Below are 13,102 nucleotides of genomic sequence, written 5' to 3'. Positions count from 1 at the left end.
AATCCACAATGACAAATCGATGTACAAAAATTTGCAATTTGAAATTGTTGCAGATGCAGATATTATGTAATATTATTCCCACAGACATTTTAAAAAATAACATCGGTCCAAAAGACACTTGTCTACATACATTCTGTTCTAAAGAAAGAGAAACAATTGTATACGTATTCGGTAGTTGTCAAGTTAAAAGTATTTGGGAGAATTTCAGATGATTAATGGCCGTGTGGCTGAAGGCAACACTGAATATACATCAGAAGACGTTTTACTTGGATTTAAGAGAAGAAAAGAAATTCTGTAAATAATTCAGACTTTTAATGCATCTGAGAAGAGAACACAGAATGTTTGACGTATGTATTCAGTGGAACTTATCGTTTGTGAATATTGCCTGTGATGTTCAGATTATGATACTGTTGTTTTTGTAAGTTATATTTGCTGATAACCGACCATATTCAGAGTGATGGTCTCAACAGTGACTGATTGAGTTTAGTTAAACGCCGCACTCTGCAATATTCCAACCACACGGCGGCGACCAGTCAATGCAGTGACCAACAGATTGAGCATTTATAATAGGATGACACGTGCCAACCAAGTCAGCAAGCAAGACCACCCGATCCCGTTAGTCGCCTCTTACGACTGGCATTGGTTACAGAAGATGGCCAGCGTATGCAGGGTAAAAGATCATCGCATGCATATGATGTGAAATGGGAGGGAGAGTAAGTTTCCCTTAAATACCATTGACAAAAGTGAGTCAGTGAGCGAGTTAAGATTTTAAGTAGCATCGACAGTATAGTAGCTACATCGTGACTACTACGAGGTATACAAAGATAAAAGAAGATTGTACACTTCTAAGATCTGTCAGCAGAACACAGTAAAATATTTAGTAAATCCCACATAAATCTAGTACCTAATCACATATCAACATTTAAGGACAATGAAAAATACTTTGATAGACAATGTATCTTGGCAGAAAGGCAATTAATTTAGTCCACTTCAGTCTCCTTTGAAAGTAGAGTCACTAACCATCCGAGATATTCTTTCTTATGCTTTACTTCCTATTTATCATGTATATGCTTTTCAACATTTATCCATTTGATTGTTTCATTCTCCCAAATTAAAAGTTTAATATTTGCAATATATATCCTTTTTAAAATTTAGCAATTAATTCGACTTTTATTGACGGAAATGCAATTTACATAGACAATATACAATCCACGAATTGAGTGATATGACATTTAATCTTCTTCCACTCTTTATTCTTTTACTTCCTCATGTTCCTCACAATATTAGATGCGGTAGTAATACATTGACAGAAAAAAATGAAACGAACATTCGTTTAATAATTTTTTGTGCCTTGTTCAGGATCTCATGGAGTTTATATTTCCGACAGAAATGTATGCATTTGGTTTTTATCTGTGAAAATTTAAATCCATTCTCAAGTGACCATTTATGAATTTTATTTAAACACATCTACAATTGTATCTCAGTGGTATGCATGCTTTTTAACGACGACATGAAACGGTAATATCATCCACAAACAATGACCCAGCTATTGAATCATTTAATACTTTCGACAGACTATTGATTTTATGCTAAACATTATGTGGAACCCCCTGATCCCGATGATAATGGTCAGACAGGGATGATCCGACACGAACTTGAACTGTCTGTTTGCTAAAAACTGTGATATGAAATGAGGCAAACGGCCTCTCAAACCAAAGTCATGTAAATCTCTTAAGATATCATGCAGCTGAATTGCTGCTGAAACCAACATATGTTCATAATATGGCATGATATCCTGTATACTTGTACAATATACTCTACTTTTAGCAAAAATTTCTCATGAATGAGGAACGAATGTTTTCAATTCTATTTCGAACGTTAATTAAAAAATGTTCAGGTGTACCTTTTTAACAACAGAGTATCTCATACGAAAACCTTTGAAAACTCCCTATTAATGATGGCCGAAAAATACAGGGCTATTGAGATTTGTGAATATTTAATGAGCACATACATATTATTGGCTTTCCACTTTCTTGTAAATTACAGTCTTACCGATGAAAGATACTGTAATACAGTACCGGCGATTAAAACTTGTCATCATTGTTTTTGCCATTTACTTGCCCATTTTTTATATACCAACTAAAGATGCTACGTGGGCAATTATTTCTTTCTTCAGAGCCATCTGGGGAGCCGGGATGAACGCATTCAATTTGTGGTACATGTCATGATACATTCTGAGACTTGCAACTTACAACCGTTGAGAAGATGGTACGGCTTGTTCTGATGCTTGTCTACATGACCCTCCCCAGTGGACAGCCGGCAGAGAACGAAGTAGTTTATGGTATTGGAATCAAGCTATGCAGCCTTAGATGCACCCAACTGGGATCATGTATGAGTTTTGCATATGACACTGAGACACTAACGTGTCATCTTTCTCACAAACCTAGAGGTTCTTGGACGATCGAAAGATTGTCTGTTTACCCAAGGGATAAGAGTCAAGTAAGTGTTATGTATTATGCGTATATTCGTGTGAGCTGGAAACACGGATAATGACTAGTCTTGAGCAGCTCCAAAGCACACTGGGTTGCTTGATCAATATTTACACGAGGGCTGTTCCAAGGACACGCTCATTTTGGTCTTTCAAAAGTATTGGGTCCAGATTCAAGATGGCACTATTTACAATATATTAAGAGCTTATGCTTGTGTGACCAATCAGTATTTAGTTTGAACCCTTGGTATCATGTTTGAATAAGTGAAAACATGAGAATATGTGATGTCCTTATGATTAGTTCATACCCCTGAAAGGGAGCGTATGTGGTGTCTTCAGAAGAAGCTCTTTTAGTAAATCTGAAGGGTGGACTCACTTCGGCAATCGATTGCAGTTTCAAATTGCTTTTTCATGCACTTTAATATCCAATTTTGATTCTAGAGGACTCCTGCCTTTCTCAAACATACAAAAGCATGCTTGCATATTTTGTTTCCTGAAGATCGTGATGCTTTTTCAGATTTTGCGTTTTGGGTGGTTAGCGAGATAAAACGTCAAACCAAATGAGGATTGTGGGACCGGAACATAGCTTTTGCTTGAGGTTGACGCGAACATACAGCTACAGCAACATACATGTACACCAACATGTAATTATACTCATAAGACTCTACATGCACATACCCCTGCACCCCTGTCCCAACATAAAAGTCAGTTTACATACGGATACCTCTACAAACAACTACTCCAGCATGCAGGCACATTTCATAAACGGACCCTTAAACACAAGTTTTCCAATTTACATGATCCCCTACACGTGAAACAGATAAGACGGATTTGTATGTTGACAGGAACAACAGCAACGACTGGGTCTGGGATCACATTGTATTTTTCAGGTTTCAGGTGCGTGCTCCCAGGTGAACTGTAAATCAAACACCCGTTGTGTGGAGAGACGTCGTGGTGGCGCAGTCTGTGTTGAGCGTAAGACTTCTTTTATGACCATTGCTAAGACAAGACTTTCTGAGAACTATGCTTTATGCAAGAAATAGTCTAATTGTATTGAGACTGGTGGTGTGGAAGAGTTTTACTGGGCGTTTTGTTGTTCAACGCTGCACTCATCAATATTACAGCTATATGGCCGTAGGTAATAGAGTCTGTACCAGACAATCCGGTGACCAACAGCATGAGCATTGATCAGTGCAACTGGGATACGAATAAGTGTGTCAACCAAGTCAGCGAGCCAGACCACCCGGTCTCGTTTATGAAGACCAGTTCTAACCTGGATCTTCAAGGGCTTGTAGATAGAGGATGGTGTAGATAAGGGTGATGGTGTAGATGGGGGTGATGGTGTAGATGGGGGTGATGGTATAGATCAGGGGCCTTATTCTCGAAGCGTTCGTAGCCCTAAAAATTCTTAACTTTGATCGTAGCCCATGTGTTAAGAATGGGCTTAAGAAGTTCGTAGCGCTACTAGCGTTTAGAGAATAGCTAGCCAGGGTCGTGGTGCAGTTGATGATCTGTCGATATGAGGGTGATAGTGCAGCTGAGGGTGAGGGTGTGTACGAGGTTGACGAAACGTCGCATCATAGAAATAACGAAGCTGCTATCCATAAAGTATTATATGTTTCTATTATCCATCAACTTCTAAAATGCCATTCAAACAGATTAGATGAGATATTGCTGAGGGTGATGGTAATGATGATGGTGATGGTGTTGATGAGGATCTCGCTGAGGATCTCGCTGAGGGTGATGGTAACAGTGATATTGATGGTGTAGATGTGGATCTCGATGAGGGTGACAGTGAGCATGATGGTGATGGTGTAGATGACAATCTCGCTGAGGGTGACGTTATAGATGATGGTGATGGTGTAGATGAGGATCTCGCTGAGGGTGATGGTAACAGTGATGGTGTAGATGAGGATCTCGATGAGGGTGACAGTGAGCATGATGGTGATGGTGTAGATGACAATCTCGCTGAGGGTGACGTTATAGATGATGGTGATGGTGTAGATGAGGATCTCGCTGAGGGTGATGGTAACAATGATGGTGACGGTGTACATGAGGATCTCGCTGAGGGTGACGGTGAGCATGATGGTGATAGTGTAGATGAGGATCTCGCTGAGGATGACGGTAACGATGATGGTGATGGTGTAGATGAGAATCTCGCTGAGGGTGACGATGTCGCTGATGGTGATGGTGTAGATGAGGATATCGCTGAGGGTGATGGTAACAATGATGGTCACGGTGTTCATTACGGTAATGTACTAAAGTCACAAGAACTAAAAGAATGAGAAAGTATTTATTCGTATGAAGGCCACAAGCCTAGGGATGATTAAGGTTGTGATTAAGGTGTACGAGATGGTGTCAGAGATAACAAACGTGCTGATGAAGCTTGTGATTAAGGTGTACGGTATTGTGTCAGCGATGGTTGAGTTCCTGGTGGAGATGCTGCATGATCTTTCAGTGGTTGCCAAAGAGACATCTGTCAATCTGTTCGGCATTTGGTTTTGTAAACTACCAAATGGTATAAAATGTTGTCATGTGTATCATTCACTCATAATGATACAGCTACACTTTACAACATACTGACACTTAACCACTAACCTCATTAATATTACTATTTCCACACCCTGGATTCAGTACGAGTGATGCTTGAAATCAATACCCTGAATTTCATTATGTCCTGTTTTGTTAAAATACCTGTTTAAAATAAGCGTGAACATGCACAGGTCACATGATCAGCAGCTTCCTTGAATCCAGTTGCTCAACTGACGCAGACTGTCCAGCAGACAGGAAGTTCGTTTGTCGCACCAAGGCCTGCAAGTGTATGCAAGGGTACAGCTTCCACCCTGCCAACAACAGCTGTATTAGGCGTAAGTCAGTTTTATTTGGAAAGTCATTACAAGCTCAGCTGGCAAAAATATAGACAGGATATTGGTGATTAACCCATGGAGCTGTGTTTAACCAGAGGAAAATCTTTGTTCACCTGAAAAGGATCTGGATGTTAGTATTCATAACATAATTGTGTTTTCAGTCAGAAAACTTTGGTTGAAACACCTTTTCTATCATTATTCTTTGTTTGTTTTTTGTTTCGTTTTCTGTTGTATTTTCTTTTCTATAAAAACTGGTGATTTAGTTTACGTAATGTTTTTTTAACGGAGGCACACGCTGGCTGTAAATTTTCTAATGTCTTTAGTACTATATATCATGACAGAGGCGCGTATGTAAAAACGGAAAGAGACTATGACTGTCGTCTGAAGGTCACAACCACCCATGTGTGAAGCTCATTTCTGATGCTCCTTGCTATGATATGTTGCTGAAATATTACGCAAAAAGCGACTTAAATCAAAACTCATTTGCTCACATTTGGGATTTAGTAAGTATGGATTTACAAAATGCTCCACTTGACAATTTAATCTGTTGCTTTAAATTACAATGCCATGTATCGTAATCAGAAAATGCAGCCTGAAATAAGTGAGAACATCTTCAGGTCAGACAGTCAACAGCTCCCTTGAATCCAGATGCTCAACCAACTCTGACTGTCCGGCAAACAGAAAGTTTAGATGTATTTCCCGGACTTGCAAATGTGTAACAGGTTACAGTTTCAACCCGTCCAACAACACCTGTGTGACTCGTAAGTCAGGTACTTTTGCTGAGTCATTCTTTACATAATAAGTAGGTGCTAGTGTGCTACCCTAACTTGCAAGGGTACAGCTTCAACTCTGCCAACAAAAGCTGTGTCAGACGTAATTCAGTTTTGCAGTAATAGGTGTTATCCTGGAAACAGCTGCAGAAAACTATTTAAACGCTACGTTGGTCGTTGTGAAAACGACTTTAGCCCTTCAATCCCGATAAAAAACACAAAGTCACTGACCCACTGGTTCCACAAACGATGAGCTGAGTGCGATTTTCTAATAACAAGAAAGGCCTTAAAAGGCAGCGTTGGGGTAACCTGATTAAATTAAGAAATGTAGTGAGAAGGACGTGAGATGACTTGAGAGAGAGAAGCTGATTTTATAAGCATCATGGTGACTGTACATCTCTCTGTTAAAGACTTGCTTCTATTAAATATCGATATTGCCACTGAAAAGCAATGTGTGTGTATGTATGTGTACATGTGATCCTACAATCTCTTTCCCAGGCTGCAAATCTTATGGTGACAGTTTTACAACATACCCCGGCGTCCGTATCACTGGTCACAACGACAGACATATAAAAAGAAGACTAACGGCAGCGAAATGCTATCAAATGTGCATTAAAGAGAAAAACTTCACTTGCATTACCTACGAGATTCACAAAGTGGACGGGCACTGCTTCCTTTCCAAATCTGGGTACCTAGATGTACCAAAACGAGCAAGAAAGACTGGGGTACTATTTCAGAGCCTTTCCATGAGAAACTGTGCTTAAAGATGGACTCACTCAGGTCCTTTTGAATTGACATGTTAAATTCAACAAACTGAACCAATCGAACCTGCATCGAATGTGTCGGGTCTGTTGAGCTTGTTCTACTTATTCACTACATACCCCGGCGTCCGTATCACTGGTCACAAAGATAGACATATAAAAAGAAGGCTAACCCCAGCGAAATGTTATCAAATGTTATATTTAGTTAACAATTATTAGTCTCGATGATCTATATCTGTAGTCAGCCCCAAATAATAGACTGAAGGCAACTGATATGTGCCGTGAGATGAACTTTCCTTTAGAAGGCATGAATTATCCCAACTAATTCAGTGTCTGTTGTTGTCATGTTTTCTTTCTTAAAAACAAACCATTGTTTTGACGCCAAGCTAAAACTTACTTTTCTGTTACTTCTGATCCGTGGAGAGCTGGGTGAGAACATCAGTAACCCATGTTTGTCGTAAGAGGCGACCAATATTGCTCGGAGTGGGTTTAACAACAAGGAACCCAAACTAATCTGGCAAGGGGCCGTCCATTCAACATGAGTTGAGGATAACTCACTCATTCTTCATGAAGGTTATCCAGTCAGGAAGCAACACTGGACATGTGTTTGTGTGAAGTTATATTTATTATGTTCTACATCATTCTCAGTTAGAGAGGTAAACTTTAATATGTTCTTAATCCTAGAATGTGTGCTCCTTGCCTGCAGGGCTAAATGTATCAAAACAGCCAACAAGTAAAGGGACGTTACAGTAACTTTTGAAATGCCAAAGGGAGGCATTGATATTGTCTAATTTTGTTTTTAATACTATGCAATTTTCACAGTCACAGTATTGCTGAAATAATGCTGACTCTCCTCTATGTAAATGCTCTGCACTTGTGAAATAAAACGTTGTTTGAGTTATCATTTCGTGTTTTATGGTGTCGTTGTTTTGTTTTGTCTGACCATTATAGGTTTGGCTGGTGACCTGAAGGTTGTTACAGAGCTAAAATCTGTATCCCCACCGAATGTACCGAGACGTGCCATCAGTAGCTTGTATTGTGACGTTCATAGTTCTGATTGTGACATTGGGACATATGTGCACAGTGACAAAAGTCCATTAATGGGACGCATACAGATTAGCCACACCTTATATCATTGTGTCGAATACAGCAAAGAGGTCCTTGACGTCTAATCGTGGTACCAACACCCAGCTGTAACAGAAAGCTTTACAACAATCCGACCTCTTATGGGGAGGAGAGTCCTATCCGTTTGATATAAACTGTCTGGCAATTCCTAAAGAGCACTAACTTCCCTTCCACTTACCCAGTTCTGTAATGCTAATGCCTTAAAAAGGCAAAACCATTGGTCTTTCTGTAACCTTTCTTAGACATCTAGAAAATAAGCGTTAGTCATATTTAAAGTCCTAAGTTCAATCGTGCTACTCCGATTATGTTGGGTAGCACAACTAATACCATAATACCATAGTAATGGTCACTATTCACCCCTCCCACAACGAACTCCATACTATTACACATTGGTATTTGCAACACTCCAAGTTGTTAGATGAAGGAAAATGCTTACCCACACCTTGTAATCTCCTAGTCCATCAGATATTCACTTAAAGCAGGTCGTGTTGAGGTTAGGTCCTAAAGCTAGCATTAGGTTAAGTGGCCCCAGGTGAAACATGAAGATGAAAATAACTGAGGTAAGCAACTATTAGTCAGATTCCTAGGCAGCCTACCTTTTACGGCGAACCAGGTAAGAGGGAAGCAGATCAGATCTCTGACTTTATGAAACAGATTGTTTGATCAAAGAAAGTGCTTACCCACACCATGTAATCTCCCTGGCCATTAGACGTTCACCTAGGGGCGAGGCAGGTCGTGTGGCGATGAGGTTAGGTCCTAAAGCTAGCATTCAGCCTATCTTGCACAAACTAGAGAGGATGAAATGGGTTTCGCACATTGTATCAAAGTGTTGAATCGAACCCGAATCGTTGACGTGATGAGGGACACTCTAACCACTAGGCTACCCCACCGCCCTCACAAACTGCAGAGTCTATATGACCTGTGTGAGAAGCGCTCGTCGCTGACAGCTTGTGTCTACAGTGCTAAACAAGAAACAAATGAAACAGTGATTACATGGGGATGTAGGTTTGAAGATATTGTTGCCCTCAAAATGGATGAGTGAATTTAGTTTTATGCGTATTTGAGAAATAATCCGGCAATTTCACGGCGGTGGACACCAAATGTTAGCTTCATACAATTTAACCATGTTGTCGATCGGACACGGGCTTTCGGCGTGGCTTACGAAAGTTTTCGCCAGGAGGCTGCCCTACCGACCCGCTGGCCTCAAAGACCGACAGCACACTAACTACGACCAGATCCAGCTCATAATATATCACATCTCCCTGAATGGCTCAGTAGAAGCAGACCCGTGAAGGTTCCGGGGTAGAATAGGCCTTCAGCAACCCATGCTTGCTATTAAAGGCGACTCAGCTTGTCGTAAGAGGCGACTAACGGGATCGGGTGGTGAGGCTAGCTGACTTGGTTGACACATGTCATCGGTTCCCAAGTATGCAGATCGATGCTCATGTTGTTGATCACTGGATTGTCTGGTCCAGACTCGATTATTTACAGACTGCCGCCATATAGCTGGAATATTGCTGAGTGCGGGCGTAAAACTAAAACTCACTCACTCACTCATTAGAAGCAATATATGCCTTATGCCCAACTATTAACGAGTCTTATGAAATGTCTTATTTAATGCATATGCCAAGAGGACACTGAACGTTGACGTATGCACTCAGTAGAACCTATTGGTTGTGAATATGTATTCGCATATTCAAGGTGTAGCTTTTGACAGCTACGTTTGCTGATAGTCACCAACAGTCAGAGGGATAGCCTCAACAGACACCACTCTGTATACCGCGTGTTAATCACGATGTTGCTAATCTCCTACGGACGTAAACTCTTAACTCTATCACTCAGTGAGTTTTGTCCATGGTATTCAAGGTGAGGGAGTGAGTGAGTTAATATTTGACGTCACCTCGGCAAAATTAGGTACCGAGAACATTTAACACTGAATTGGAATATTTGCATATTATAAAACCCTGTCTACGAAGGACAGTAAAGCAACTAGAATATCACAATTTGAATGAAACTAGTGTGGAAAGTAGAAAGTAATAGCACTATTTGGACAGGACAACATGAAAACAGGCAAAAGATCGACAGATGGCAGATCACTAGACTAGGGTTCTACGTGTGGTAATAATACACTGACTGAAACTCGAACGAACCTTCAATGAACGTTAAGTGCCTATATACAGCATTCAATCACCTGCTGGAATCCTTTCTCCTATCTTGAATTAAAAAATATAAAACACCAAACAAAACTATTAATATAACCAGTAAACACGAAACCACATGTTTATACTGTTTGGCCCAAGAAAAGGAAATTGTTTCCACCTTCCTTATGTGAAATATACATTGTATTTCAAATACTAGGATAGTTCTTGATGCTCAAGGAAACAAACTAATAAAAATATCCATTATTTCAGATCTAAAGGTATATTCCAATGAAAAATGAAATTTGAACTATTAAAAGAATGGTTAGGCAATACTCCACACGTTATCATATCATTTTTAATTTATTACCAAAGTCGTTAAATAAAACACAAAGTGGCAAAAAAATCACGAATAGCACCTCGCAGGGCGTCGCCATGTTGCTATCTCGAACGGTTAACAAGAGCGCGAAATGGCGAGAAAATGACGTCATCGACACACCACGAAATTAGGTTACACCGCTGGCACCAATGATGCGCGATGCCGGCCTGTCAGGCTTGGGGCTGTTCTAACCGTAACGACCGGGGAAAAGACGTGCCCGGTTACGGAAAAGTCTTTTTTTTCCAAATACCCAGGCCTGACAAGATTAGGATCCTGTGCAGTAGATGGCTGCACAATATCGGCACGGACTGTACAGCATTGACCTTCTAATTTGGCGGCACAATGTTTGTGGTTTTGAAAGACATAACATTTTTGTGTATAACTCTTCTTCCACTAGCTCATAAATGATAATTTTGAAAGTAATTCTTAGAGATCTATGTTAATATAGTTGCATATGTTAAATAACTTACTTTCGTGGAGGAAATATGTTTATTTGAAGGGTGTGTTCACATTAAGAAAAAGGTATTTTCGGTTCCAATTCATTCGAAGCGAATCCTCTTTTCTCACGATCCATTGTTGTAAGTTTGTACTCGAAATCAATCCGCAGGTATGTACCAAAACAGACTTAATTCAACCCAGACTGGTTTGATCATGAATTTTATTCGATTTTAATTAGTACGAGATTGATAATGATATGGCTACATATGTCGATATAGGCTAAAGAAAAAATGCAGAATTGATGAACATCTAGTAAAAATAATGGATGAAAAATGATAACAGGCATAACATTTTCAACCATCTTCAGTAATTTCTTGTACACATTAAAAGTTATCGATTTATATGTTAACAGTAAAGAATGCTTATTCATGTACACAAATAGATGACATCACTAACTTGAATAATCATCTTGAGCTATTTCCAGTAGATGGGTACTATTTCAGGTGTTTTCAATTGTATGTGATTTAATAAGGTTTTTCATTTTGATTGTTTTATTAATTTTTTTGTGCAGGTTGTTTGTGAAGACCGTTTTGAACCAGTGTGCTTTGAGCATGATCTCCAGGCCAGAGTTTTAGGGGTAGAGCCACGTCTGAAACTGAAAAGAGATGCAGTGCCTACTCTCTTTGTACACAGAAAGACACCTTGTGAAGAGAAGAGAGTTGAGAGAAGGGATACTGACATTTTTTTCACTTCAACACTTATAAGCATCGATCCCTGAGCTTTTTAAATGGAAGTACATATGTGAGTTGGCATATGTTATACTAAATGTGTTGTTCAGTGACCAGAATGTAAGTTACAAAACAAAGCAAGGGTGATCATAACTCAGTGGAATATATCACATGTTACATGAGTTGCATACTTATCTAATTATTTACTTTTCGAGGTTATCGGCAGTGTCATCAGCTCACCAGCCACCATAAAGAGCAGGAAGTCAAAGGAACATGTACTTATGTTTTTAATTGTTCATTAGTATCATGGAAACCATGCCTTCGTGTTTGTTTCTTTAAGTATTTCCAACATTTTCGGAATTTATTTCCACTCTCATAGCTTTCATAAAGACTACCCACGCTTCTTACATAAACAGTAAACAGTGTATTCCTTTATGGGAAGGACAGAATGCATAGCAAATAAGTTATGGAAACGTGTTTCAGAAGATATCATCATATCATGGACCCAAGAAGAGACATTCCAACCATGGCAACATTGAAGCTTTGTCTTTTGTTTAGTTTAAATCTTGAACACTTTGAGAATCTTGCCAGAGCCTTTTATATCAAATATATGAGTGTTCATATATTTGATATGAGAAGACAACTTGAAGCAATTTTATTTACCATCCATAATCATTCTCCATTTATCATAAAAAATGAATATATACTGATTTCAGGTACAATTCAAGAGAGACAAAATCTAAGTCAGTGGGTCCAAAAATACAATATAGCAAACTCACCAAAGTCTTAGTGTGAGAAAAGATCAACTAGGCAGAATGTAAACACAGCGATCGGTCTGACAGCGGATAATGTAGATTCAGGCATTGACGGGTTTTGATGGTCAAGCGTTGGCAGTGATGTAACTCCGGCAAATATAAATGAGTGTCCCCTCAACACGGTAACCAGCCTTTTTATATATACTCAGTCATTTCTGAAAGTTCGGGCACTTACAACAATCGTCAACACCGTAGAATGCCCTCGAATACGTCTCCGGAAGTATACACATAGAAAACTAGGAGCAGATAAATTCCAGAAAACCAGAATCCTAAAAGTGTTGACCAGCTATTAAATGTGACCCGTCATAATTATTATTCAAAACACTAAATGCTGTGACCCAATAATAATTATTACTCAATTAATAAAAAAAACCCAGAATATACATACTTGTAACACCATTAACAGCATATGATATTGTGTACTATATTTAATAAACGTTATTCTTGTGATTTAATTCGACCGTATATTAATCGATATTGATCAGTTGGGTGAGTCCGATTGTAACCAATGATCCATATTGAAATCACAATTGATTATTACCACAATGTCAGCTGGCTTCATGAGCACCGAGACATAGTTCGTCATGATGTCA

The 13,102-nt window shown here is 39.3% G+C and overlaps 1 protein-coding gene across 1 annotated transcript; it reads right to left on the bottom strand.

The window, feature by feature from the left end:
- Nucleotides 1-4,119: 4,119 nt before the first annotated feature.
- On the bottom strand, nt 4,120-4,734 carry LOC137272042 (uncharacterized). Its single transcript, XM_067804416.1, has one exon. It carries the CDS (start codon nt 4,732-4,734, stop codon nt 4,120-4,122), a length of 615 nt encoding a protein of 204 aa, XP_067660517.1.
- Between the last annotated feature and the right edge of the window lie 8,368 nt (nt 4,735-13,102).

Source organism: Haliotis asinina, chromosome 1 (genome assembly GCF_037392515.1).
Source record: "Haliotis asinina isolate JCU_RB_2024 chromosome 1, JCU_Hal_asi_v2, whole genome shotgun sequence".
Classification (NCBI taxonomy): Eukaryota; Metazoa; Mollusca; class Gastropoda; order Lepetellida; family Haliotidae; genus Haliotis; species Haliotis asinina.
Note: the sequence above shows the minus strand (reverse complement) of the source record. Positions and strands in the feature narration are given on the sequence as shown.

What these genes read in the sequence shown, in the direction of transcription:
- LOC137272042 (XM_067804416.1), bottom strand. Translation starts at nt 4,734, where the DNA reads ATGAACACCGTGACCATCATTGTTACCATCACCCTCAGCGATATCCTC.